Source organism: Dunckerocampus dactyliophorus, chromosome 2 (assembly GCF_027744805.1).
Source record: "Dunckerocampus dactyliophorus isolate RoL2022-P2 chromosome 2, RoL_Ddac_1.1, whole genome shotgun sequence".
NCBI classification, from domain to species: domain Eukaryota; kingdom Metazoa; phylum Chordata; class Actinopteri; order Syngnathiformes; family Syngnathidae; genus Dunckerocampus; species Dunckerocampus dactyliophorus.
Window position 1 is genome coordinate 31,715,039 of NC_072820.1, and position 24,232 is coordinate 31,739,270.

General features: G+C 39.1%; 2 protein-coding genes across 4 annotated transcripts; one reads left to right on the plus strand and one right to left on the minus strand.

The window, feature by feature from the left end:
- Nucleotides 1–1,458: 1,458 nt before the first annotated feature.
- LOC129177526 (catechol O-methyltransferase domain-containing protein 1-like) lies at nt 1,459–14,908 on the plus strand. Of its 3 annotated transcripts, XM_054768757.1 has the most exons (8): nt 1,459–1,518; nt 1,682–1,757; nt 6,538–6,662; nt 6,746–6,851; nt 7,636–7,754; nt 9,634–9,688; nt 12,606–12,739; nt 12,820–14,908. In XM_054768757.1, exons 1-8 carry the CDS (start codon nt 1,474–1,476, stop codon nt 12,970–12,972), a joined length of 813 nt encoding a protein of 270 aa, XP_054624732.1. In that variant the 5' UTR covers nt 1,459–1,473; the 3' UTR covers nt 12,973–14,908. The 3 variants fall into 3 exon arrangements, with proteins under 3 accessions (XP_054624732.1, XP_054624734.1, XP_054624733.1); XM_054768759.1 differs by lacking the exons at nt 1,459–1,518; nt 1,682–1,757 and adding an exon at nt 4,389–4,549 and having other exon boundaries at nt 12,820–14,907; XM_054768758.1 differs by lacking the exons at nt 1,459–1,518; nt 1,682–1,757 and adding an exon at nt 4,900–5,144 and having other exon boundaries at nt 12,820–14,907.
- Nucleotides 14,909–16,073: 1,165 nt separating this feature from the next.
- On the minus strand, nt 16,074–24,101 carry LOC129177453 (voltage-dependent anion-selective channel protein 2-like). Its single transcript, XM_054768613.1, has 9 exons — nt 23,958–24,101; nt 23,586–23,657; nt 23,448–23,497; nt 21,644–21,796; nt 21,508–21,560; nt 21,131–21,358; nt 20,907–21,057; nt 16,537–16,594; nt 16,074–16,452 (listed from the first exon to the last, which is right to left on the minus strand). The coding sequence occupies exons 1-9, from the start codon at nt 23,995–23,997 to the stop codon at nt 16,361–16,363; spliced, it is 897 nt and encodes a 298-aa protein (XP_054624588.1). The 5' UTR covers nt 23,998–24,101; the 3' UTR covers nt 16,074–16,360.
- Nucleotides 24,102–24,232: the final 131 nt, after the last annotated feature.

Here is a 24,232-nt window from a genome sequence, read left to right on the forward strand (position 1 = left end):
AAATTAACACGAATTAACAAAAATTCCATTGAAACAGAGTAAATGTACTAGACCCAAATCTCAAAATTTCCCTCCAGTTTAAGGTTTTTCCTACCTCTATGGTGTGAAATTACAATTCATAACAACTCAATTTCAGTGTTCTCAAGGTATTTGTTATGATAAGGATCTACGTAGTATCAAAGTTAAATGCAACGCATACCTTTAGAAGATGATCAGGAAAGTCAAATATTGTTAGAACTGTATTTTGTCGTAATCTAACAGTCTGGCCAATCCTGTCGAAGTTTTCCTCGATGAAATGACTACAACAGAGTTGCGATCTGGCTGCAGGAATCCACCTGTCTCTCCGCATATTTACTACCCATTGCTTTAGAAGTTGAGCATTGCAGTGTGGAAATCTAAAGGAGAATAAGGGCTCATTTACAACTACTTAGATGAAAAGATGCTTACAGATTTAAAGTATTTATTTTTTTAAACTTTTTATTTCACTTTAATTCCTGCTATTTAATATTACAGACAAAAAACTGTGCTTAGAAACGCCTGTATTAAACACCAAATATTTTTTGGGGTGTTATAAATTATTTGTATTAAAGTGTTACTGTAATGGTAAACATATTTTTAATAGAGTATGTCACAGAACGCATCAATCGCAGTCGGCTTTCTTGTTTTGGGTGAAACAACATGGCAACTTCTATACTTCCGGTGGCGCCAGGCCTCTATGTTCAATCAACGCGCAGCAATCGATCGGGGCCATTCCACGTATAGAGTTCAGTGATGTAGACGCCTTGTCACTGCGCAATACTGCCAGAAACGCATTCGGACTACATCACTTCCTCCTTTAGCTAATTTTTATGACAGTGCTTCTGCGACATCACGTGCTGTGGTAGTTATTATTTTTTAAATGTATGAACATAAATGGTCAATAACCATACTTCATACATGTAATATGTTGAGAGGCTATTTTATAAGTGACTCTTGTTAAAATACTTTGTTAGTGTAATGAGTTTAAAACCATTGTTAATTTCACCAAAACACTTAAAGCATTGTTGTTGTGTGTTCTATGTGTGGATATGTTCGTGTGCTGGATTTGTGTGGTGCGAGTGTTGCGTCGGTGTGTGCTGGAGCGTGGTGACATAATTACAGTACGTCACGGTGCGTGTGCTCTCGTCCGCACATGTTTCTGATGTGGACGAGGTAAGACGTAAAATGTGCTCTTTCCCCAAAAGTTGTGTGAGGCGTGTATGAGGAGTTGGTGTGCTGTGTCGTCGTAGACTGTGCTGTGTTGTGTGTAGTATCATGGATGTCTAGTGAGAGTTTTCGCCGACGTGTTTATTGTTTCGTGCACTTTGAAACTATTGTTTGCTGACAAGGTGGAGGCTAACTTTGCTAGCACAGGTCGGCTAGCAGACGTCTCTTCATGTCTGCACATGTGCGTTGCATTTAGTATCTCGTTTTGATTCCCAGGAGAACCAAGGAATGTATGGAGGAGCACACAACTCACTCATTGTATGTTTCACACAGGTATGTCATTGTTGCATCAGCTGTACATTTTGTATGTTACAAAGTTGTATTGTATTGTGTGCCACGTGCTGTATTCCGATGAGTAACACACGTTTCTGATGTGGACGAGAAACAAGGAATGCATGGAGGAACACACAACTCACTGATTGTATGTTTCATACAGAAATTAAAGATCTCAAAGACCATCAAGTCTCCCTCCTTCATAACCCACCAGAACACAACGGAGAGGAAAGTAAGGGGTGAGTGTAACGGATGCCAGCCTGTGAGGCTATGCAAGTGTACGTTGGTAAACCTCACTCCCTCTGCCTTAAGAGCTGCGCTGAACACGCGGTCGACAGTCCGGGCTTTTGGCTGTGTGGTCAGCGCTCTTGCCACCCATTGCGAAGGTCCTGTGTTCAAGCCCCGGTGCGGGCGGTGCGAAACAGGGCGGGTTACATTAGCATGCAGATGTTTCTATGTCTTATGACATCCACCAAGACTGAGCTACGTAAAAACATACGCAATGCACGGAGCGCAGACGTAAACGTCATATCCGGTTACGTTTAGCATACATAAATAAATAGAATAAAACACATAAAATGCAGTTACAGTATGTTTCAATGTAAACAACCATAAGTAGAGTGCAACGATGGATTAAGGTAGAGGATTCAGCTTTTTCAAGGTTTTTTTCTAAATGGGGAAATACCATTCATCTAAACATATCTTCCTAGGAAATTATGTGTGTTTTTTTTCATTGGTAAAAAAAAAAAAAGGTAAAATAATTTATGGAACAAAGAAAAGAGGGCTTATAAATTGTCCACTTGCACCATGGATATGATATGACAAAAAAGATTGATTATGTTGTTATTTCTCAAATTTATATCCATCTTAATAACATTTTTGGGAGTAGAGGGGGAACGCTTGCTGCCGTAAAATAGATCGACTGATAGCATAGCATACATACATACATAGCATAGATTACACATGGCTAACGTGAATGCTGAAAAATAGGCCGACGCGTAGAGGTAGACGCGTTCTACACATGCGTAGAACCCAGTTGAACCGACTGCGTTCCAGGTACGTACTGCGCAGTGACACGCAGTGTCAACTGTCACCGCCATGTTATATGTGCCAAGGCTGCGCTGTAAGTGAATACAAATAAATGCACTGTACTTACTTTCATAAAGTGCCTTTCTAGACTTCCGTGGGTTAATAAATTTTATTGATCATTTTTATGTGATTTTGTTGTCAGCACATTCAACTATGTAAAGACCAACGTATTTAATAAGAATATTTTATTAATTCAGATCTAGGATATGTTATTTTAGTCTACTCATTATTTTTTGAGCAGTATCTATATCTATGTGTGTATATATATATATATATATATATATATATATATATATATATATATATATATATATACACGTATATATATATATATATATTTATTTATTTATTTATTGAGTGACTGACAGGAGGGTTCAATCACTCCAGTCATTCCGCCATAGAACCCACGTGCCCAGTTGTTGAGACAGATGCACAGTGTGTCATCCCGCCTGTTTGGGAGCCAGAGAGAATGAAAACAAATGTGCATGCATATGTCAATATATCGAGGCCGGCAAAATGATCAACTTTGTTTTTATTTATCGGGCCATTAATTGATTTATTGATTATCGTGACAGGCGTAATTAAAGTGTTCATCAGCTAATCAAAAGTTTAAGACTACAGCATTTAAAAGACAAAAACTTGGCAAAAATGTGGATTCAAAATCATTTTGCAATTGCTGCTGAGGTTGGATGCAATAAGACAGTCATTTTAAACTTTTTCAAAAATCCTGAGGGTTATGGAACAAAAAAGTCAAGTGGTAGAACCAAAAAAATGTCACCGGGCCTGAACAGGACAATCCAATGGCTGTCCGTCAAGACACGTGACCATCCTTGGCCCAAATGAAGGTTGTTACTGGTGCCAAGTGCCGTCCAATAACCATCAGAAGGCATCTGCGAGAGAAGGGTTTTAAGAAGAAAAACATCTACAGAGGCCTTGTCTCCTTCAACGCCACAAAAATGCCCGTTTGGAATTGGAAACAAGAGCATCAAACATGGGACATTGAAAAGGTGGAAGAAATTTTCATTCTCTGATGAGAAAAAATGTAACCTTGACAGTCCTGATGGCTTCCAACGGGTCAGGGGGTCCCACAAGAATATGTTTTCCACACAGTGGAGAGGGCGATGTTGCAGGGAACATGCCACATGACTGAAGGCCCTCGTCTGTGTGGTTATGACTCTTTTTTTCAACAGAACAATGCTGCAGTTCACAATGGCCGCTTGACAAAAGACTTCTTCAAGAGGAATAACCTCACTCTTTTGGACAATCTTGCGTGGTCCCTGATCTAAATCTAAATGAGAACATTTGGGGATGGACGGCAAGAGAAGTTTAGAAAAATGGACATCAGTTCCAGACAGTGGATGCCCTCCGTGAAGTCATCTTCACCAGCTGCAGCAACATTCCCACTAGCCACCTTGAAACTCTGGCATGATGCATACCCAAACCCATTTTTCCAGGTGATTAATTAGAATGGTGCAGCTACTCATTAATGAGCCCTTTTTTAGCATATTATTTCTATTTTAGGGTTGGTTTTTTTAGCTGTGGTCTTAAACTTCTCATCATATTTCAATTTAATGCATGTTTGCAATAAATTCCAGACTCAAAATAGTTCATTCACATTTGTTATTTCTGCCTTTTGAAGCTCTACTTACAACCTCCTTTAATATCCAACAGCGCAAAATGTTAATTCTTGCAATTTTTCCAACTGGTCTTAACATTTTGATCAGGAGTGTACAAGCATTGCACTCACTAGAGAGATCTGCGTCATGCAATGGTTTGTGTGCTGTACTATGAGGTTATACAACTACAAGGGGTGGTGCTTGTCATGTGACCGTGTGCATCCCTAATGACTGAACAAATGTTTAAGGTTCGCTTGAGGACTGGAATTCAGTCTAAGGGAAGCTGACAGAACAAATCATAGCTCCAGCTACACAAATACTAGGAGGTAAGGAAGCTGACTATTACCACCCGTATTATCAAGGACGCTTTTATGCCACAAATATCCCGATTATATTACATATCCTTATCATTGCCGTTTGCAACGTTGACATCTCAAATTCAAAAACTGCTCACTTGCTTCCTGTAATCTTTCACCAAGCGTTACTTTTCTTTCTTTGCAAGAACAAGCTTTGCCTCTATTCGCAGCAGTACGGTAACACAATTTGAAATCGACTAATGCTCTAATTTCGAGGGGCTACATTTACACGTAAACGCGGCGTTACTTAGTAGCTTGTACCCACGGCGTTTACGCAAGTCAAATGCACGTATCGGTGACTTGTATCGTGTTTTTTCATGATTTTTTGTCAAGTAATGGTGACGTGCTAGCTTTTTTACGCGGCGCCTGTATTCGCGCAGTTACTGTACGGAGGCAGCCGTATTTGTGTGGCGACTCCGGATGACGTCACTTCGATCACAACTCGCTTAATCCCCTGTTTGGATTTCATTGGATTTTAAAAGCATGTCTTTTCGGAACATATCTAAGGAAACGCTGGCTGGAACTATCACACTGGGATTCTTTTTTATCGCGGGGTATTTGCTCGGTAAGGACAAAGACTATCGATTTAGGCTCCTACTAGGAGTGCCATTGCGCTTTGTTTAGAGGAGAGTTGTGTGGTTATGATTATATAATTATGATTATGTGCACTACCAGTTTTAACAAGAAATATGTCACATTTGAACATAGGCTGTCTAGTTAAAATAACTTAAAAGTCATTTGCAGAGGAGTGAATGTAAAATACAGGAAGGCACCACAATGTTTATTATATTATGAGTAACAAAAATCCCATATTGTACAATAACTAAGTGTCACAGTAGTATAAAAATCTAGCCTTGATGCTGGAACTTAGTTTAAAAGTATGTTTTTTTGATGGTTTTGTGTGTCTGTATAGCTTTAATACTAATGAGCTGCGTTTGTCCACACTTAATTGTCTCCGAATCAAAATAGTGGCTCGACTTTATCCACTTTTTACAAGGGCTGTCAAAAAAATGTTTTAATCAGATGTGATTAATCACAATTTGCAACTATGTCTGAAATATGCCCATTTTTACTGTATTGTACTGTAAAGATAAAATACAGGACATGATTAATTCTATATATATTTGTAAGTATTAACAGCTCCAAATTAAGTTAAAATTAAATTAAAAATAGCACACGTCTGAAAATCAATTCACTTAACACTACTTCCTGCAATAGTAGCAGAACATTTGAATCACACTTTAACCGTGTTCTTATGGGCAACAGGGGGTTGTGTTCAAAGACACCACGTCATTTAAGTTGAATTCACATGTTTTGAGTTTATTTTCTGGGATTTCTGAGCATATGTAAATGCAGCAAATGGTACTTCCGCATTAAGAGTTACAAAGTGAGTGATAAGAATATCCACTTATTGTCACTTATTTATCGCATGATAAAGATGTTCGGGGTGTCCCTAAATGCATCTTGTGGTCATCTAGTGACAATGAGGAAGTGTCGTTCCGAGACTAGACGTATGTTGTGTGAGTTGAAGATACATACAGTATATGGTGTTGGAATTGCACTACTACTTTTAAGACGGGTAGTGAAGCCTGTGGGGCCGTATCTACCTAGCAGCGGGTAACATGTCAATTAGGAAGGAGCTTTATTCCATTCATGATGTCATGAAAACCCAGAACTTCAAAAGCAACCGTTGGAGCGCCTCTTAGCTCAAAAGTGGAGCAAACAAGTGCGGTATGATAGATATTTCTCACAGTTGGTGCTCAAACTGCTAAAATATCACCACCAAGTCAATTCTGCACCTGTTACATGAATCTTTGCTCCGAGTTGCACATTTATAACATTGCCTTGCTTGGATTAGAGGTGACGTACAGTCAAACGCAGCCAGTACAAAGTCCACTTACACTGCACCCCCCCCCCCCAGCAAGTGTTTTATGCTATTGTTCATGTTTGGCCTCCAGGGAAGAGAAAATCCTTCGGAATGAACATCTCCAAAAGTCACTGCGGCGGCAAAAACAACCCGCTGTTGCAGTACGTCCTGCGTCATTCCATGAGGGAGCATCCCGCCTTGGCCAACCTCAGAGAGGTGCGCATGCTTTAGCCTTAGACTTATCAGTATTATGTAAGATGTAATCCTGTTTTTTCAGACATTTATGTTTGTGCTTTCAGAGGACGCTGGAGCACAACAGCGGCAGTATGATGGTGGCCTGTGAGCAGTCGCAGTTTATGGCCAATTTGGTCAAACTGATCAAGTCCAAGAAGGCCATAGAGATCGGTAACATCACCTATTAATAGTTTTTGCTGCTTGAAGTGCTCGCCTACTATTACATACTTAAGTCCAAAAGTAAGTATAGAATGTCCTCATAGTGGCCAGGAGCCTTTATTTACTTGACTGCAGAGAAGTTTAATTAGATGGAGACAAATGCTTCCCAATTAGAACGCACTATCATTATATTGTTGATTATTGGTGTCTTGCTAGCAACTGAGGCAAAATGGAGTGTACTACCTGTCTGCAACCAGCATTGGACTAGTTTGCAGTGTCTTCGAATACCAACCAGAGATGGGGGAGTTGAGGTACTGTGCCCCCACGCTGTGGCACAACTTCTGCTCGATCTGGCATGGAAACGGGAGTTCAGAACATTTAAAGCGGGGGGAACAAATTGTTAATTGTGTCAAAGTCAATCAAGAAAAAGATCTAATCCCTATTTTTTAAAATAATTTTAGAAAATGTTAAAATAATTTAAAAAATCATAATGTAATATAGTGTATATTGCAATAAAACATAATACATACCACAATGTTTACATCTGTCATATTTGTGTTTTTTAAATGCATTTGCTAATTTGATAAGGAGGCATTTATTTGAGGTGTAGCATGTAAGTGGACAACATTATTTGGGCATATATTTGAGCGGAGGCTCCTATTTGAGGAAAACATTTTCTAGGGAGAAGAGAACATAACTTGCAAATAAAGCCTACAAACAGGAGACTTAAATGTTTTTCAAGCTAAAGTGTCATTTCTTTGTTGTGAAATCAACTGAAGTACCTCTTGCGTTGCAGGAGTGTACACGGGTTACAACACGCTGAGCGTGGCGTTGGCCCTGCCCGATGACGGCATCGTGGTCGCGTGCGACATCGATGAAAAATACGTCAACATTGGCAAACCCTTCTGGAAAGAGGTACAGTAAAAACCAGGGATGCTCCGATTCCGATATGATCATCCATGAGTGAGATAGTCCGATACCGATCACAGGAATTAACTGTACATTTTTCAATGGATTTATGATGAGTGCTATTGGTCAGGGGCACTGCTAGATGATTCCAGCGGTCCCTGGCAAATAGGTAAATATTAAAAAAATAAATGTTTGGCCGGATTGTTTTTTTGCCTTTAATTTTGTGAAAATATGTTTGTACTATTTGACACAAACCTGAATTTAATTTGATGCATGTTTTGGAGTAATACGAATACATGGGAAATAAACTGTTAAATAATTTATTTTTAGTTAAGGCTAACAAAATTAACAGAATAAAATAATATGAATAAATATCTTTATTAAATATAAATCCGTCCTGCTTAACTTAAAACAGAATAAATTCGGTGTCCAGGTTGCAGGGGTGTCTAACTTTCATCACTGTTAGAGATGTCAACTATTTGTGTTTTATTTATGACTGGCAACATTTAAATTGTACATGACTTTAATTACCAAGCACATCTCCACTCGACAATGTGGCCATCATCTTTATGCTACTTTGTGTTCATTTGTCATTATATAAAAAGGCATAAAGTCTGAATTCAATAGTTACAATAAAAAAAACTATTAAGAGTTGAAGCAAATATTCTTTGACCCTTTGGTGAGCTACTCACAATCACCTGGCGAGATAGGAGACCCATGTGACAGTATCACCATCATAAGTCTGGACGCACTATGTGTTTATGTTCATAAAAAAAACACACATAAAGAGTGTTTTGAGGACAGGATATAATTACTATTATGACAAGAGAGCTAAATTGTTCAGTGGCACTGAAAAAAAAGTTAGTGCTTACTCCATGAACGTGATATTTTTTCCCAGTGGGACCAAAACGAGCTCCAAACTAACCGCATTGCTTGTTTGTTTTAAAACAAAATGTCGCTGTCATTAAAAGTCACATTTGGAGTCCAAAGACCAGAAGCTAGGCGGATAACTCCAGCTAGCTAGCTGCTGCCAATGCAAAGTACAGCCAGTGACAGCAAGACAAAGTGTGTAAACCAGAGGTCTCAAACTCGCGGCCCGCGGGCCATTTGCAGCCCACCAAATTGTATCTTGCGGCCCACGACTGTACATCAAAGAATAGTGTAATAGTGTAACTGCAGCCCGCAACATCCGGGCAAGCTCAGTGTTACGTACATACTTCCAGGGGCAAGTAAACACCAACACTGGTGGTGAATGGTATCGTATCGTGAGGTACCCTGAGATTCCCAACCCTACTCCAAATACTTGATGCGGCCCAGCCTCACCCAGACTCCACCTCCACTGGCCCCCAGTGAAATTGAGTTTGAGACCCCAGGTGTAAACAAAGATGCAACAATAGTCGAACGGAGATAGGTTTGGCAAGGGAGTGATCAAACACGCTGGCATCGATTGCCGTAGCCTGTGGTGAGCTCAATAGGAGACGCATCATTTTTTTTGGACAACCATACGTGACACAGCAGACAGTAGTATTTTCCCCCGCATGCAAATCTGTTTTTGTGATCGGCTTTGAAAGGCGTCACATGTTTTTTTTTTTTATGGAAATCGTCCGATATTGATTGGTGGATGAGTGATGGGAGCATCCGTAGTAAAAAGACTTAGCTTATGGTATTTGACAATGAGTAAGAGATGAGTAATGGTCATGTTCTGCTCCCGTATTGCAAAACCATGACTCAACTCATCACAAGTGACTGCTTATGAAAAGCAAGCTACAAGTTGTTGTGCTTGTGCGCCTGTAGATCTTGTGAGTGAAGATTTGCATGTATTTATGAGCACGCATTGTTGTCTACCACGCAATGTTTTGTAAAGTTTACTTTGATGACTTTACAGGCGGGGGTGGAGAAAAAGATTGATCTTCGCATTCAGCCGGCGTTGACCACATTGGGTAAAGCTCTGAACTTGCTTTTGAGACTAATCCACAACTATTCCAAGTATTATTTGATTTAATAAGAATATACGCGCAGGTAATTTGCTCCGACGTCACCTCAATGTCAAAGTTGGCCAGTGCGTACTCGAAAAGACAAACTACGTGAACAAGCTTTCTCACTGGGGCTGCTGACAAGACTTCTCAGGCCAATGAGGATAATGGCGAAATGAGAATTCTACCAAAATTATCACAGCAGCTACTTGAAAATATGGTTTTGTCGCTTCCAGGTGAATCCGAAGGCGCCACATCGCTTGTGTGGCATAGTTCGTTGTTCCGTCATTTTTGGATTAAAGGTAAATGGAAATATCCAGAATTAAAATATCCAACACTGTCCAAAACAAGACTCTGCAGCTAAAAAGGATGGTAAAAAAAAAACGTGCAAGTCAAATTACTATGATGTAGGCGTGAGCAGTACTGCAAATTTTGATATCGACCATTACCAAGTAAATAGAGGGCCAGTATCGCCGATACAGATACTATCATTGAATGATTTTTGCCTTACGTTTTTTTTTTTATCATGACTATAATCGGAATAAAAGAGATTAACATGGATCTTTGGGAGAGGGATTGCCCACTGCACAGGGGTTTTCCTGTCATTTCTGCAAGAACCCAGTAGAGGTTAATCTCCCTTAGCAACCAGGTCCCCAACGGTACCGCATTCTATGGAATTAACACGGAAATATTGAAAAGCAATACTTAAAAAAAAATACACAAATAATGAAATAATGCAACTGTTGGCAAGTGGAATCATCAACCCCACTGAATAAAAGCAAAAACTACTCTTGTCAGTCAAATCCTTTTTGCTTTTTGCCCCCTAAACTCTCCTATGTCCAAGTTTGTAAACAATAAATATAACAATACCAACAATGTAACAATAAGAACAACACAACCAAAACCATAGATATGTGACAATCATAGAAGACAACTGAAAAATATAGATCTTATTGCGCTAGTATCGATGCGATACTGATAATATACTTTGCATCCTTTTGTCATTATTACAACAAGGCCCATGAGATTCAGATCTGGATAAAAAAAATACAGTATTTGCAAAGGCAATGTGGTTTTATTATAAAAATAACAGTTTATTTAAAAAATGCTAATACTCTATGACCAAGGACACTAGACTTGAACAGAACTGCCGACTCGGCCGCAAAGGAAAGCGTGTAGTTTGCCATGGAGCAGAAAGTCTGCATGAGTATGACCTACAATGTCAATAAAAGCATGAGCAGCACTATGAAATTTACTTGATCCATCTTTGACTTTTTTTTTCTTTACAGTGTTACCAACACTCAACAATCAACATACAAAATAATACTTATATGGATAATTAACTGGAAGTATTTACACAATGCAACATTTATTTCAGTAATGGCATTGTTGATACTTTTGATAGACTATAGCCTAAATCAACATCATCACTGACTTGTCATTAATTCAACTAATCACCCTGAGAAACAAATTCGCTTTAAACTTTCCACTTCGTGTCCACTGTCCTGTTTATTTACATCAACCAGTGTTGATGAATAAAAATAAATTATATCTATATAAAGATATAAAACACAGACGGCTCATTACTGCACGCATGGGAACCACTTAGCCTTTTGAAAGAGCCCACAATGCTCCATTTACATGTAATGTGACACGCATATTAACCAAGCTACAGTGACTGTTATTATTATTAACATTATGTCCATCGAACTACGTTACCGCCGCGTTGAAACTTAGAACACCCCGGATAGCGAGTAGCTTCAACACAGACTCGCCTGCAGCACGTCAGCGTCGCGCTCACGCCTCAGACCACTACAGAGCGGTAAGGCTACATATTTGAGCTGACACCACTGCAGCTGTGTTTTTATTTTTGAGTTTGGAAAAGTTCATGCTAGGCGTATGCATTCGTTTCTATGTGGCTATGTGATATCAATGCGCCGAGGACGGAAGTTCCCGTAATGTTTGAAAATGGCCAAAATACTGTAAGTATTACAAGTTATCAGGAATGTATCTGCTACTACCTGTACATGGTCACAGCGTGTATACAAAACCTTTTTGGAGGTGTTTTGATAGCGGTCTTTGTAGGCAGTATAAGTGTCTCCCATTGTGATGAGCCGTCTCTTTATCAGTTTTTACATCTTTAGAACACACAGAATAGAAAAATACCTGTGTTCGTGTCTCCCATCAGGATTTCGGATGATGAGCAAAATTCCAGTTTTCCTTTATTGGCTGAACAGTGTGCCGAGGACATGTTTACAATACAATGTTTCTGGATTGTGCTGCCAAACCCACGCAGGGTCTAGTGTCCTTGGTAAGATGGTGTCAAACATGACACAGCTGCTGTGTTGGAGCCAATTAGCTTGTGCAGGTGGACGTTTAAATGGACGTTTCCTTGCATTTAAAGTGACTTTTCATTATATTGTATTCCAGAAGCTACAACATAGAAGTGAGAATTTATACACAAAACCGTCGCTTTATTCATATCCGTCCATAAAAAAGCTAGTTTAGGACGTCATTGCTAATGTTCGGCTAAGCATGTGCGCAACGATGCTAATGGCGACCTAAGTGATTTTTAACGAACATTTTGAAGACAAAATAATGGGGATTGGGTGGTTAGGTTTACTGAATTCGAGGTGTTCTACCCAGTGAGAATCTTCTGTTTGTGTTGTGTTGTTTGACCAAACAAGTTGAGCTTACTTATTTTTTTTCCCACTTCTGGAAAATGCTCAATGCAGGTGTTGAGTGCTGGCTTCCTTCCTATACAGTAGTTTTTCTGTGCTTTCCTCGGCACAGTCACGTTATATGTTTTAACACACAAAAACCGCACATATATTGAGTACTCTGTCCAAGTTGGGTAACTAAGTTATTTTGTCATTATTTGGAGATGAACTTCTGGCTGCTGGCGAGGGCGAAACATTTGACTTTGTCTTCATCGATGCCGACAAAGTAAACTATGACCCATACTATGAAAAGTCCCTGCAGCTCATTAAGAAAGGAGGCATCATCGCTATCGACAATGTAAGAGTTTGTTTTTTCCCCACCTCATGAAATGAGTCAGGACATGCAGTCAATAACGGCGTCACTTCACGGCTGTGCAGGTGCTTTGGGGGGGCAAGGTGCTGCAGCCGGCCGCCGACGACTTGGACACGGTGGCCATCGACAAGCTGAACAAGAAGCTGCACCGAGACGCTCGAGTCAGCCTGAGCATGCTGACTGTAGGAGACGGCCTCACTCTGGCTGTCAAACTGTAGTCCAATCACTGCAAGAGCATTAATCGTGAACAGGAAGCACAACGTCCACACCACTGAGGCGCTAATCCAAGGGATGAATTACTGTGATAGTGTTTTTTTAACCCCATTTTGCTTCACTTCATATTTCCTCAAATAGTGTCTGTTTGTCTCAACTGCAGCGAGTGCCAGGCACGTATGGGTAAAGCGCTCACTCCACATAGTCAGGTTACTTCATTTCTGAGAAATTAATTTTGAGATATGGTACATGATTTTTGTTGGCAATATGAATGTTTATAAAATCCAATTTATTAAATCTAATATTTAATCAAAATACAGTATATTGCAAAGTGTTTTACTTTCCAGCCCAAATAATTAAAATATACATTACAACATAATCAGTGTTACACAATGCATACTGTATGATTTGTTTTGTTCCATCACCATCACTTTAAGGTGTGGCATCTATTAAAGCAGAGGACACTATTTGAGGAAATACAATATTAGTTTGCAAGCTTTTTTAATTGTGATAGTTTTTTAGCGGACAGCTTTTTTTTCCTATTTAGAATGCAATAAAACATTTGATTGAAATTAATGAACTTAAGTGCAGAGAGATTTATCAGGGTGTTGTGTTTATTAGGGATAAAGCATGCATGTCATATCATCACTGAACTGATAAGCACATACAATGGTGTGGAAGTGCTTTCCCCCCTGCCTGATTTTTTTGCATGTTTGTCATACATGAATGTTTCAGATCAAATTTAAATATTAGTCAATTGCAACACAACTGAACACAAAATGCTTTTTTTGAATGAAACATTGTCTGATGAGAGAAAAAAAAAATCCAAACCTACATGGCCCTATTTGTAAAAAGTGATTGCCCCCTAAACCTAATAAGTGGTTGGGCCACCCTTAGCAGCAACAACTGCAATCAAGCGTTTGTGATAACTTGCAATGAGTCTCTTACAGCGCTGGGGAGGAATTTTGGCCCACTCATCTTTGCAGAATTGTTGTAATTCAGCCACATTGGACAGTTTTCCAGCATGAACCGCCTTTTTAAGGTCATGTCACAGAATCTCAATAGGATTCAGGTCAGGACTTTGACTAGGACACTCCAAAGTCTTCATTTTGTTTTTCTTCATCCATTCAGAGGTGGACTTGCTGGTGTGTTTTGGATCATTGTCCTGCTGCAGAACCCAAGTTGGTTTCAGCTTGAGGTCACGAACAGACAGCCGGACATTCTCCTTCAGGATTTTTTGGTAGACAGCAGAATTCATGGTTCCATTTATAACTGGAAGTCTTGCAGGTCCTGAAGCAGCAAAACAGCCCCAGACCACCATCATATTTTACTGTTGTTATTTTTCTGAAATGTGGCATTACTTTTATGCCAGATGGAATGGGACACACCTTCCAAAAAGTTCAACTTTTGTCTCGTCAGACCACAGAACATTTTTCCAAAGGTCTTGGGGATCATCAAGAAATTTTCTGACAAAATTGAGATGGGCTTTGATGTTCTTTTTGTTCAGCAGTGGTGTTAGTCTTGGAACTTTTTTGCCCAGTGTCTTTCTTATGGTGGATTCATGAACACTGACCTTAACTGAGGCAAGCGAGGCTTTGGATTTTGTTGTGGGGTCTTTTGTGACTTCTTGGATGAGTTGTTGCTGTGCTATTGGGATAATTTTGGTTGGCCGGCCACTCCTGGGAAGGTTCACCACTGTTCCATGTTTTTGCCATTTGTGGATAATGGCTCTTGCTGTGGTTCGCTGGAGTCCCAAAGCTTTAGAAATGCCTTTATAACCTTTTCCAAACTGATAGATCTCAATTAATGTAAGCTATTTTTTTAGTGCACATATTTTTTTCTACTGCAATAAATCATTTGATTAAAATAAATGAGCTACACTAAACTGCAGAGTGCGCCAGGTATTTAGTGATAAAGCATGCATGGCTTATATATATATATATATATATATATATATATATATATATATATATATATATATATATGTATGTATGTATATATGTATATATGTGTATATATATATATATATATATATATATATATATATATATATATATATATATATATATATATAGTCGCTCCAAAATGAAAAGCATTTATCTCCAAATACTGTGAGATTTTTTTTTTTGTAATATTTTGTCTTTAAAAGGTCACCACATTTGGAGATACATGATTTTTGTTGGGAGAGCAGCAATATACATTTTTAGAAATATAAAATATATTAAAATTATGTTTGTTCATTATATTACATTTTTCCTCACAAAAATTGTAATGACCATATTACAACATAATAGGTATTACTAATGCATATATTTTCTATACATGCATATAATTAAGGGGCCGCATCTATTGAAGCAGAGGCCACTATTTGAGACAGTTTGGTATTAATAAAATGCAACCTGAGTTGTTGTACCTATAATGCAAGAAAATTAATTTATAAACAGTATACGACATGAAAAGCACTCTTTGAGAGTGCAGACCTCCGCCAAGTGCCATAGTTCCCTCATGTTGCGATTCACACCAAAATAATAATCCTACATTTTTTTGGATCTGTCTATTTTGTAGAACCTGTTGGTAATGTGTCCTGTATTTTTTTTCCAAGTGCTCTGACCATTTTTTGTGGAGTTATATGCACAAATGCCGAAAACGGTCCTCTCTAGCAATGTTAAAGAATTCTTTAAAAAATTTCTGGATCCAGATGGTGATCCGGATCACCCCCAAATTTTAATCAGTACTTCCATATCCCATTTCTGACTATTACTGAAAATTTCATTCAAATTCATTCAAAACTTTGCAAGTTATTTGGAACACAAACTAAACGCCGGCAAAAACATAACCTGCACTTGCGCTTTGTGCTTCAAGGAGGTAATAAATGGATTGGATTTGTTGTTTATGATTCAAACATGCAAGAGTAAAGGATGCAATAAAGTTTTAAAGTCAAACTTTATTGCAAAGGCACAGCTCTACAAGCCTGACTAGTGTCACAATGGCGGATGATAAAGCGGGTTAATAATTGACTAAAAATAAGGGGAAAGTACAGAAACCCATTGAAGAGTTTTGCAAACTAGAAGTGGGCCATGAGCAAGATAAAGAATGAGCAATAAAACAAAAGGAAGATGTGCTTTAATTGATAAAGGTAAAAGCCTAGTGTGCAAAACAACAGCTGAGTGATACATTCTCCATCCCACTTAAAGCAACACGCCACTAAAGGTTTGTGCAACCTGGATTGTCAAGCTAAAGAAATTTCCACATCGAATGTAGTGTAGGGATTATGTGTCAGACTGATGCATCATGGGAGTTACAGTGAGAGGATGCTAGTTGGTGTTGAAATACTTGAGTGAAACACACAAGGGATCAATGTTCCACTCATCTTCACAATGGGATAAGTCATCCTCACGCCTCCAGCTCCAGTCCTAGGCCAAGTTTGTGACCGCCGGCGTTTATATTTTTTCCATCCACCAGTGCAGAGAGGACGAGTTTCATACCTGGAGCAAGAAAAAATATATATGAAATATAACTTTTACAGGTTCATTTGAAATACAATGAAATAAAATGGAGTTTTCTCTCACCAGGCCTAAGAGTCTGACTGTATCCAATTCCTACCAAGCTGGCATTGTTCACCTTGGCCTACAGAACAAGCAATTCATTATTATTATTATCTCATAGAAAGATCAGCATTTAAATAGAATATCCAGCAATCCCTCATTCATCACGGTTAATTAATTCCAGACCGTGAAAGCGAATATCCACAAAGTAGTATTCCTTATTTATAAATCCAATATTTTCATAGTTGCAGAACCTGTTTACAACCTTCTAAATCCAGTTTTTAACACCATTAGAGCCCTCTAGACATGAAACAAGACATTTAGTGACCTTGACACTCCTATTACCCAATATAGTAGACATAAATAAGACTTGTGTTTGTGTATGTTGCTGTAAATTTGTTAGTGGCAGGCAACAGGAAGTGACATCAGGGGTTTAAAGTTGAGTTTGTGCTTGGTGTGGGTTACAGCCACAAGAGTAGCCCGTGTTAGGGATTATTGTGCCTATTGTGAGATAATTCAAACTTGCAATAAAAGCCTGTTGTTCCGGCGATCAAGTGCTAGTGCGTCTCACCGAACATTACAATAACATTTAACATTAACAGAATACAACATAAGTGCATTTAAATGCCTTCTATTTATCCTATTTATGCTTTAAAATGCTTAATTTAGGCCAAAAATATGTCATATTTGCTTAAATAAGCATATTTTGTTCATATTCCCCCACAAAACAACATGATTTATGAACTCATTCAATACCAAAGATGTTCTTTTACATGTTATGAATGAGGCAAAAAGAGGTGATGATGCAACTGCACACTAATGGATGTCACTTCTAGAGCAGTTTTAAGCCATAAAAACGGCCACAAGGTGGCAGAAGTGCATCCGATAAGAGCTCAGCATGTAAATGTCAGGTGAATGTAAAAAAAAGTGACAGCAAGGAGGACGTGGAAGAACGTGGAGTGTAGCGTGAAGAAGGTTACGCATTGTAGGGATGTTTTAACGCATGCACACACACAGACACGCGTGCACACACACAGTTCAGTTCCAAATGTGAAAATTGTAAATAGTTCATGGTGTTATATTTGTACATAAATTGTTATTTTTGATGTAAAACAACCCTTTTTTGTGTTGTTTACGTTGTGGTATAGTTGGTCCACTTGCGTACCGTTTCGATATTTTTCTCATAAAATGTATTAGTACAGTGATCTAAGCGCTTCACGCGAAACTAAAGTCCTGGGCGAATTTCCGCACGGACGCCTCTGAGTGTTGGATACTATTGACTGAGGGGGAAGAACGCCAGTAGCGCGCAGGCGTGACAAATAGCATCATGGCAAATGCAAGCGAGAAGCCTGAGCTGGAAGACCCTCCCATCTCACTACGGTCTCCTGTTTGAGAACACTTTGACTTCCCTGTTAAAATTACGGATGGACAAAGGCAAGTGGATAAATCCAAAGTTCTGTGTTGACATTGTTCCACGGATATTGTGTATGCCAAAGGAAACACGTGTAACATGTTAGCACACTTAAAACGGCATCATCCAGCAGTGAATGTTACATCTACTGTACAATAAAGAAAACCAGCTGAGTGCGAACACTGATAACTTCAGCATATAAACAACCTCTAGCAAGCAACTCTGACCGGGCCAAAGCAGTAACACATGGTATTGGAGTTCTTATAACCACGAGATTACATCCATATTCAGTTGTTGAGAGTGCTGGCTTAAAGTACAGTCATGGAAAAATGATTAGACCACATTTATTTTAATGCCTGCTACAACTAAAGGTACCTTTGTTTGGACAATAATAACAAAAATAGCTCATAAGAGTTACGTTTTTGGCAGTACAATACTATAGCTATTCATGTAAGAACTTAAGTGATTTTGGTTATTATCAATAAAACCATGGAAGTTGCTAGATATCAGCTCTTACATTCAACTCTTATGAGCTATATTTGTTATCATCATTATATTTGTCCAAACAAATGTACCTTTAGTTGTACCAGGCATTACAATGGATCAGTCAACTGAAGAAACAAGGATGGTCTATTTGTTTTTTCCATTATTGTATATGATTAAAGTTCTTGAACCTTGCTATGAAATACCATCACGTAACATCACATTTTGGAATGTGGGATGAAGCCGGAGTACCTGGCACATGACGAGAACATTTAAACTCCACACGGAGATGCCCAATGGAGATTCGAACTTCGATCTTCCCGATCTCCTCACTGTGTGGCCAACACGCTAACCACTTGGTCACTATGCAGCTGTTATGATAATCTATAATAATAATAATGATAATACTGTAAATTATAGTACCCTTCCTGCATGTGTCGAGTACAGACGTGTCCCTGCTTGCTTCTCCCGCTTACTGCTTTTTCACTTTGAAATCCTTCAAGTCAGCGTAACACATCACATAATACAGTTCACAGTTCTACATGTCCAAAGGGAGTAGGAAGAAGCAAAGCTTATTTAATCCACTCCCCTCAGTTTCACATCAATTGCAATACATTTATTCGTTTCCTGTATTCCAAATGTAGCCTTTACCAGTTAATACATAGGCAAATGATGGGGTAATGTAACAATGTGGTAATATAATTGCCAAGTTTTTTTCACCATAAATGATTCATATACCAAGTTGAGTAGTGCAGTTGTCATTTGAATTAGCATTGTACAGATAATTCTTCTTTGGCTCATGAGTCTTCTTCCTTGTACATTGTAAACATCAACTGCCTGTACTGTTTCTTAAAATGGCTCATAGTATAGTATAATAGTGCATTGTTTGAGTTCTTTACTCAATCCGTTCCACGCTGACCCACGCTTATGCTGGAGCATACCTAGTGAGGATACCTTATCTTCTTGTCAGTCAGTCGCAGGGCACAAACAACAAACAACCATTCACACTAGGGGTGGGAATCTCTGGCCACCTCACGGTTCAATGCGATCACGATTCAGAAGCTTGCGATGCAATGATAAAACGATTATCGATGCATCTTTTTTGTGATCAATTGTTTGTTAATATTTTCAAGCAGATTTTTTTTCCTATATATATAGATACTTTTTTTACTCACTGTGTACTACTAAAACAATGCATATTTGTAATGATCCACAATTAAAATAAACATGAAACAGATTAATTTCCCAGAGCTATTTGACACTTACAAAAAAAGAATATAGCGATATAAAGAAAAAAGCAGCGGCATGGGATCTCGTTGGCGCCAGAGTAAACATATTGGGTAAGTTTACATTAATTTAAAAAGGACATTAATGTAAGTTTATCTTCAATACTAGCAAGATCCAGTGCTAGCAAGAGTACTCGATCAACACCGGCCACTTTTCCTCCTCTGAACTACTTTGATACCCCCAAGTTCCCTCCACATCTGACAGTCAATCAAAACCGTGGGAGACTTGTACAATTCGCCCTGGATGTAGCTGGTCACAGCCAGTGTAGCCGCTCGTTGCCACCTGTGTGCAGGGTTTGCTATGCGTTAGCAGTGAGTTTTCACCAACCGCAGTTGTTTGTCGCTTCCTGTGTGTGGCGCCCTTTACACTTAGGTGCACCACCATTAACTGGGCAGCACTTCCGCTTTCCGTCCTTTTGTTCCATTTTTTTTTTGTTCAGTCAGCATTGATTATTGACATTTATGAATCGAGTAATAAATCGTCAATGCATCTAAGAATCAATCATTTCCCCCACCCCTAATTCACACTCACATTCATACCTATGGACAATTTAGAGTCTCCAATGAACCTAACATGCATGTTTTTGGAATGTGGGAGGAAACCCACACATGGGGAGAACATGCAAACTCCACACAAAGATGTCCAGCGGAGATTCGAACCCAGATCTTCCAGATTCCCTGACTGTGTGGTAAACATGGTAAACATTAGATCAACGTGCCGCTGAAAAAATAGCAACCACCAATAGTCGGACACCTGCTCCAGGCAGACCCAGTGCTGCCATTATTAATGTTGATGATTAATTAATATTAATAGTGATTAGGATGCAGACAAGTCCGAACATTTACGTGTTTCCATCTGATAAATCTAGTAACTTTGATAATGTGTAGAATGAAAGATATTAAAACATGCGGCAGCTGTTCAACTTTGATGGAAAAAACATCCCCATGTCACTTGCTGACGCTGGGAACACCAAGGTAGGTTGGATTGCAGGGTTTAAAGTATGTGTAAAGCACTTAATATATGCTTCCAATAATGCCTTTCACACTGTGACTTCCACATTACGTTTATTATCATTCATAGTAGCAGTGCTATAGTTCACAATCTGATTGGCTTCTGGCTGCCCCGCTCTCGCGAGACACCTTTTCTCCAAACAAGAAATCTTGTCATGTTTTGATCGTTGAGACGTGCATGAAATGATGAAGAGGGCACTCACTGATATGGAGGCACTGGAGTCTAACTGGTATTTGGCCGAGATTCCAAAGCGTGTGCCGCTGCTGCCCGCTGCCCACGCAAGATTGACGGCCGTCTCCAACTGGTCGTTCACCTTCTGGTAAATGGAACCCCCAAATTCACAGCCGTTGTTTCTGCAAACAAGAGCCAAGATGGTGTTATTATTAAGAGTAGTACCATTTCTTTTGAAGTGCGAAGCAGACATACACATTGGTGTGCAGCTGGAAGTCGCCTGTCTTGTAGCCGACGGCAAAGTTGCTCTGGAGCATCCTGGACTTGGCCGTGTCGAAGCTCATCTGATAGCCAGCCAGCCAGCCCTCGTAGCCGGCCACTGCCGCTCCATGGATGGTGGGGCCGGCAAAATCCAAGTCCACGTCGGCGCCGGCATGAAGGTACTCGCGCTTGTACGCCGTCTTGATTTTTCCACTCTTCTTCCTGTGCAAAAAATAATAATTACACTAAATAAACATTTGCCACATGCAGTACATTTTTTACTGGCCTCTGGCACATTCTACAAAGAAAACTCAAAACTAAAGTAAAAAACAAAAAATTGTAACCTTTAATTTTTTTTTTTAAGTACATACCCAGTATTTGGTGAGAATGTGGTTTCAAAATTCAGTTTGAGTCCTTTTGTGATCTAAAGAAGCACATCACTGTATCACTTGATCGCAATGTACGCCAACAAGATGGAGAACTATCAGCAGTTGTAACGAAACAAACCTTATCCTCAATGCAGACTTCCGTCCCAAGCGTGTTCTCTGTGGTCCACTTCTCCGTGAAGGTCAGCCCATACTCGGCCCACTTGTACTTGGTCTCCAGCGTTCCGGTCACCTTGCTGGTGTCCACATTGGATGAGCCCGATGTTTTAAACTCCTAAAATGATGGTTATTCCAGCATGGCAACAATACAGGCACAACAGGAGAACGACTGTTTCTCCAATAGTGGCCTCCACTTTATTAGATGCCATGCCCCAATTAAGTTCCTCGGAAAGTCTTCTAATTGAACAAACACCATACCTCAAATAGACGCCTAGTAACAGGTAGCACTTGAATAACTTTTAATATGAGTACCACAACACATACCGCCTGCAGAAAGACATGGCATCTGTAAAGCTGACATTACTACAGTAGTGTGAAAATGTGTTTGCCCCCTTCCTGATTTTGTATTTTTTTGCGTGTGTCACGCTTAAATGTTTCACATCATCAAACTAATTTAAATATTAGTGAATGTCAACACAACTGAATACAAAATGCAGTTTTTAAATGAAACTTGTATTATTAAGAGAGAAAAAAATATCCAAACCCACATGGCCCTGTGTCAAAAAGTGAGGGGGGAAACACTTTTTCACACCACTCGGCCTGTCACAATAATTGGTAAATCGATTAATGAAACGATTAAAAAAAAAGCCAATAAACGATAAACTGGCATATGCATGCATGTGTCAGTGTTTATTTTCCTTATCTCTCTGTGCCACACAGGCTGGATGGCAAGAGGGTTCACTCTGCATCTGTCTGTGCGCGTGGTTCTATGGTGGGAATGAACGAAGAGAGAGCCCTCATGTCATTCAGCCTCTTTGTGGAAGCGGGGCTACCAGTTAGTGGATATAGAGGGTTAGCAGTTATCCTCGTGAGACAGTATATGCTAACATGAATGAAGGCACAGAACGTTACCGAGACGAATGCCACAGCCGACAGCCCCAGTGTGGGAATATTTCAGTTTTAAACAGAATGAACAAGGTGAGTGCATGAACACAGACGACAGACACGGACAAATTTCTTAAATGGGGGAAAAAAAAATACCGCTGGAGGTGCAGCAGAGCCATCGCCCCGACAGTCAACGCTTACTGACACGTTTGGTCAGCAATGTAAATATAAACAAAACAGTGCAAAATGGTGCATGCTCACAGACAGTGTCGCTAGCCACATTGCAAAAGATATGCAACCATCCAATACAGTTCCATGGTATAAATTTTAAACAACATACACACAACTTCTGTGTCAAGCTAATGTGGCTCACACAAGTACACTATACTTGAGTACCATCTAGTGGTTCAAATGTGAATTAGACCTCATGACAATAATTAATTTAAAAATGGTCTCAAAAAATGTTGACGATAATATCAATTACCGCTGACAGGGTTTCCACTAATGATCGTGGCAGTGCGCCAGTACAAAATAAAAGCCGCCACACCTTAAAAATTAGGGTGTTTTTCAAACTTGAAAACAATTTTAAGTAATATATTGTATTAATGGATATTTTTGCAACATACAAAAAAATACAATTCTGGGAATACAACCAGATAAATGTAATATTGGATTTTTTTTAAATTAATGCATGTAAAAGCAAGGCCACCCTCCTAAAAAAAAAAAAAAAAAAAAGCACCTTACTCCCGATCCTCTCTGCAGTTGACTACATAAACATTCGGGCTACATTTGTGCATGATTTTAAAATTTTACCCAATGGAAAACCAGCACATATTAGGAGCTATTATGACATAGTGTGTATTTAAGCCAGCTTTACTCACCACTCCACTTGATGACTTTGTCTTCACGTCAAGCTTCACCAGTCCAAATCCTGCCAGTACAGAACAGATTTAAATTAAGTCAAATTAAGTCAATAATAAAATATATATATAAATATATATATATACACTCTTAGTTACCATATCCCTTGTTGAAGATATCCTTTGCTGATTTTCCAAGATCTGCATATGCTGGAGGAATTGCCATTGTGTCTGCTCACAATACATGTTATTAATACACTAGTTGGGAAAAACATTGCCTTCTGTTTGAAAATACATACTTGTTGCTTATGGAAACGCATACTATTAAAAAAAAAGGTTAAAATATTTTAAAAAGGAACGCAATAATTTGAACCAGTACAGATACGTGGAAAACAACTTGCTTTTGTTGTTACATACGCGTTGCAGGATGAGGGTGTTAGCTAAGGGTGTTTATTAGCTAGCAAGTAGGACGCTACTTTGTCGAACTTACCGCCAACACTGAAAATAAACACCGGGCCGTAGTTTACTCACCGAAATATGTTTTATCGTTGTTAAGGTTTCCGGAGACCATAAAAGAACATAAATGTTTTAAATAAGAGTAAGCAAAGAAGCAGCTGCCGGTGCCGGGTATAGGACGATATGGAGGAGAGGAGACACGGCTGACCTCGGTGATGTAGGACCCCAAAGCTATAGTGTCTATGGTGCGCCAGATTAAAAATAACAAACAGAAAACAATTGTAACCACTAAAAAGTATCTAATTATTTTTAACCATTACAACACTTGTGTTAATTACATGTAATATATT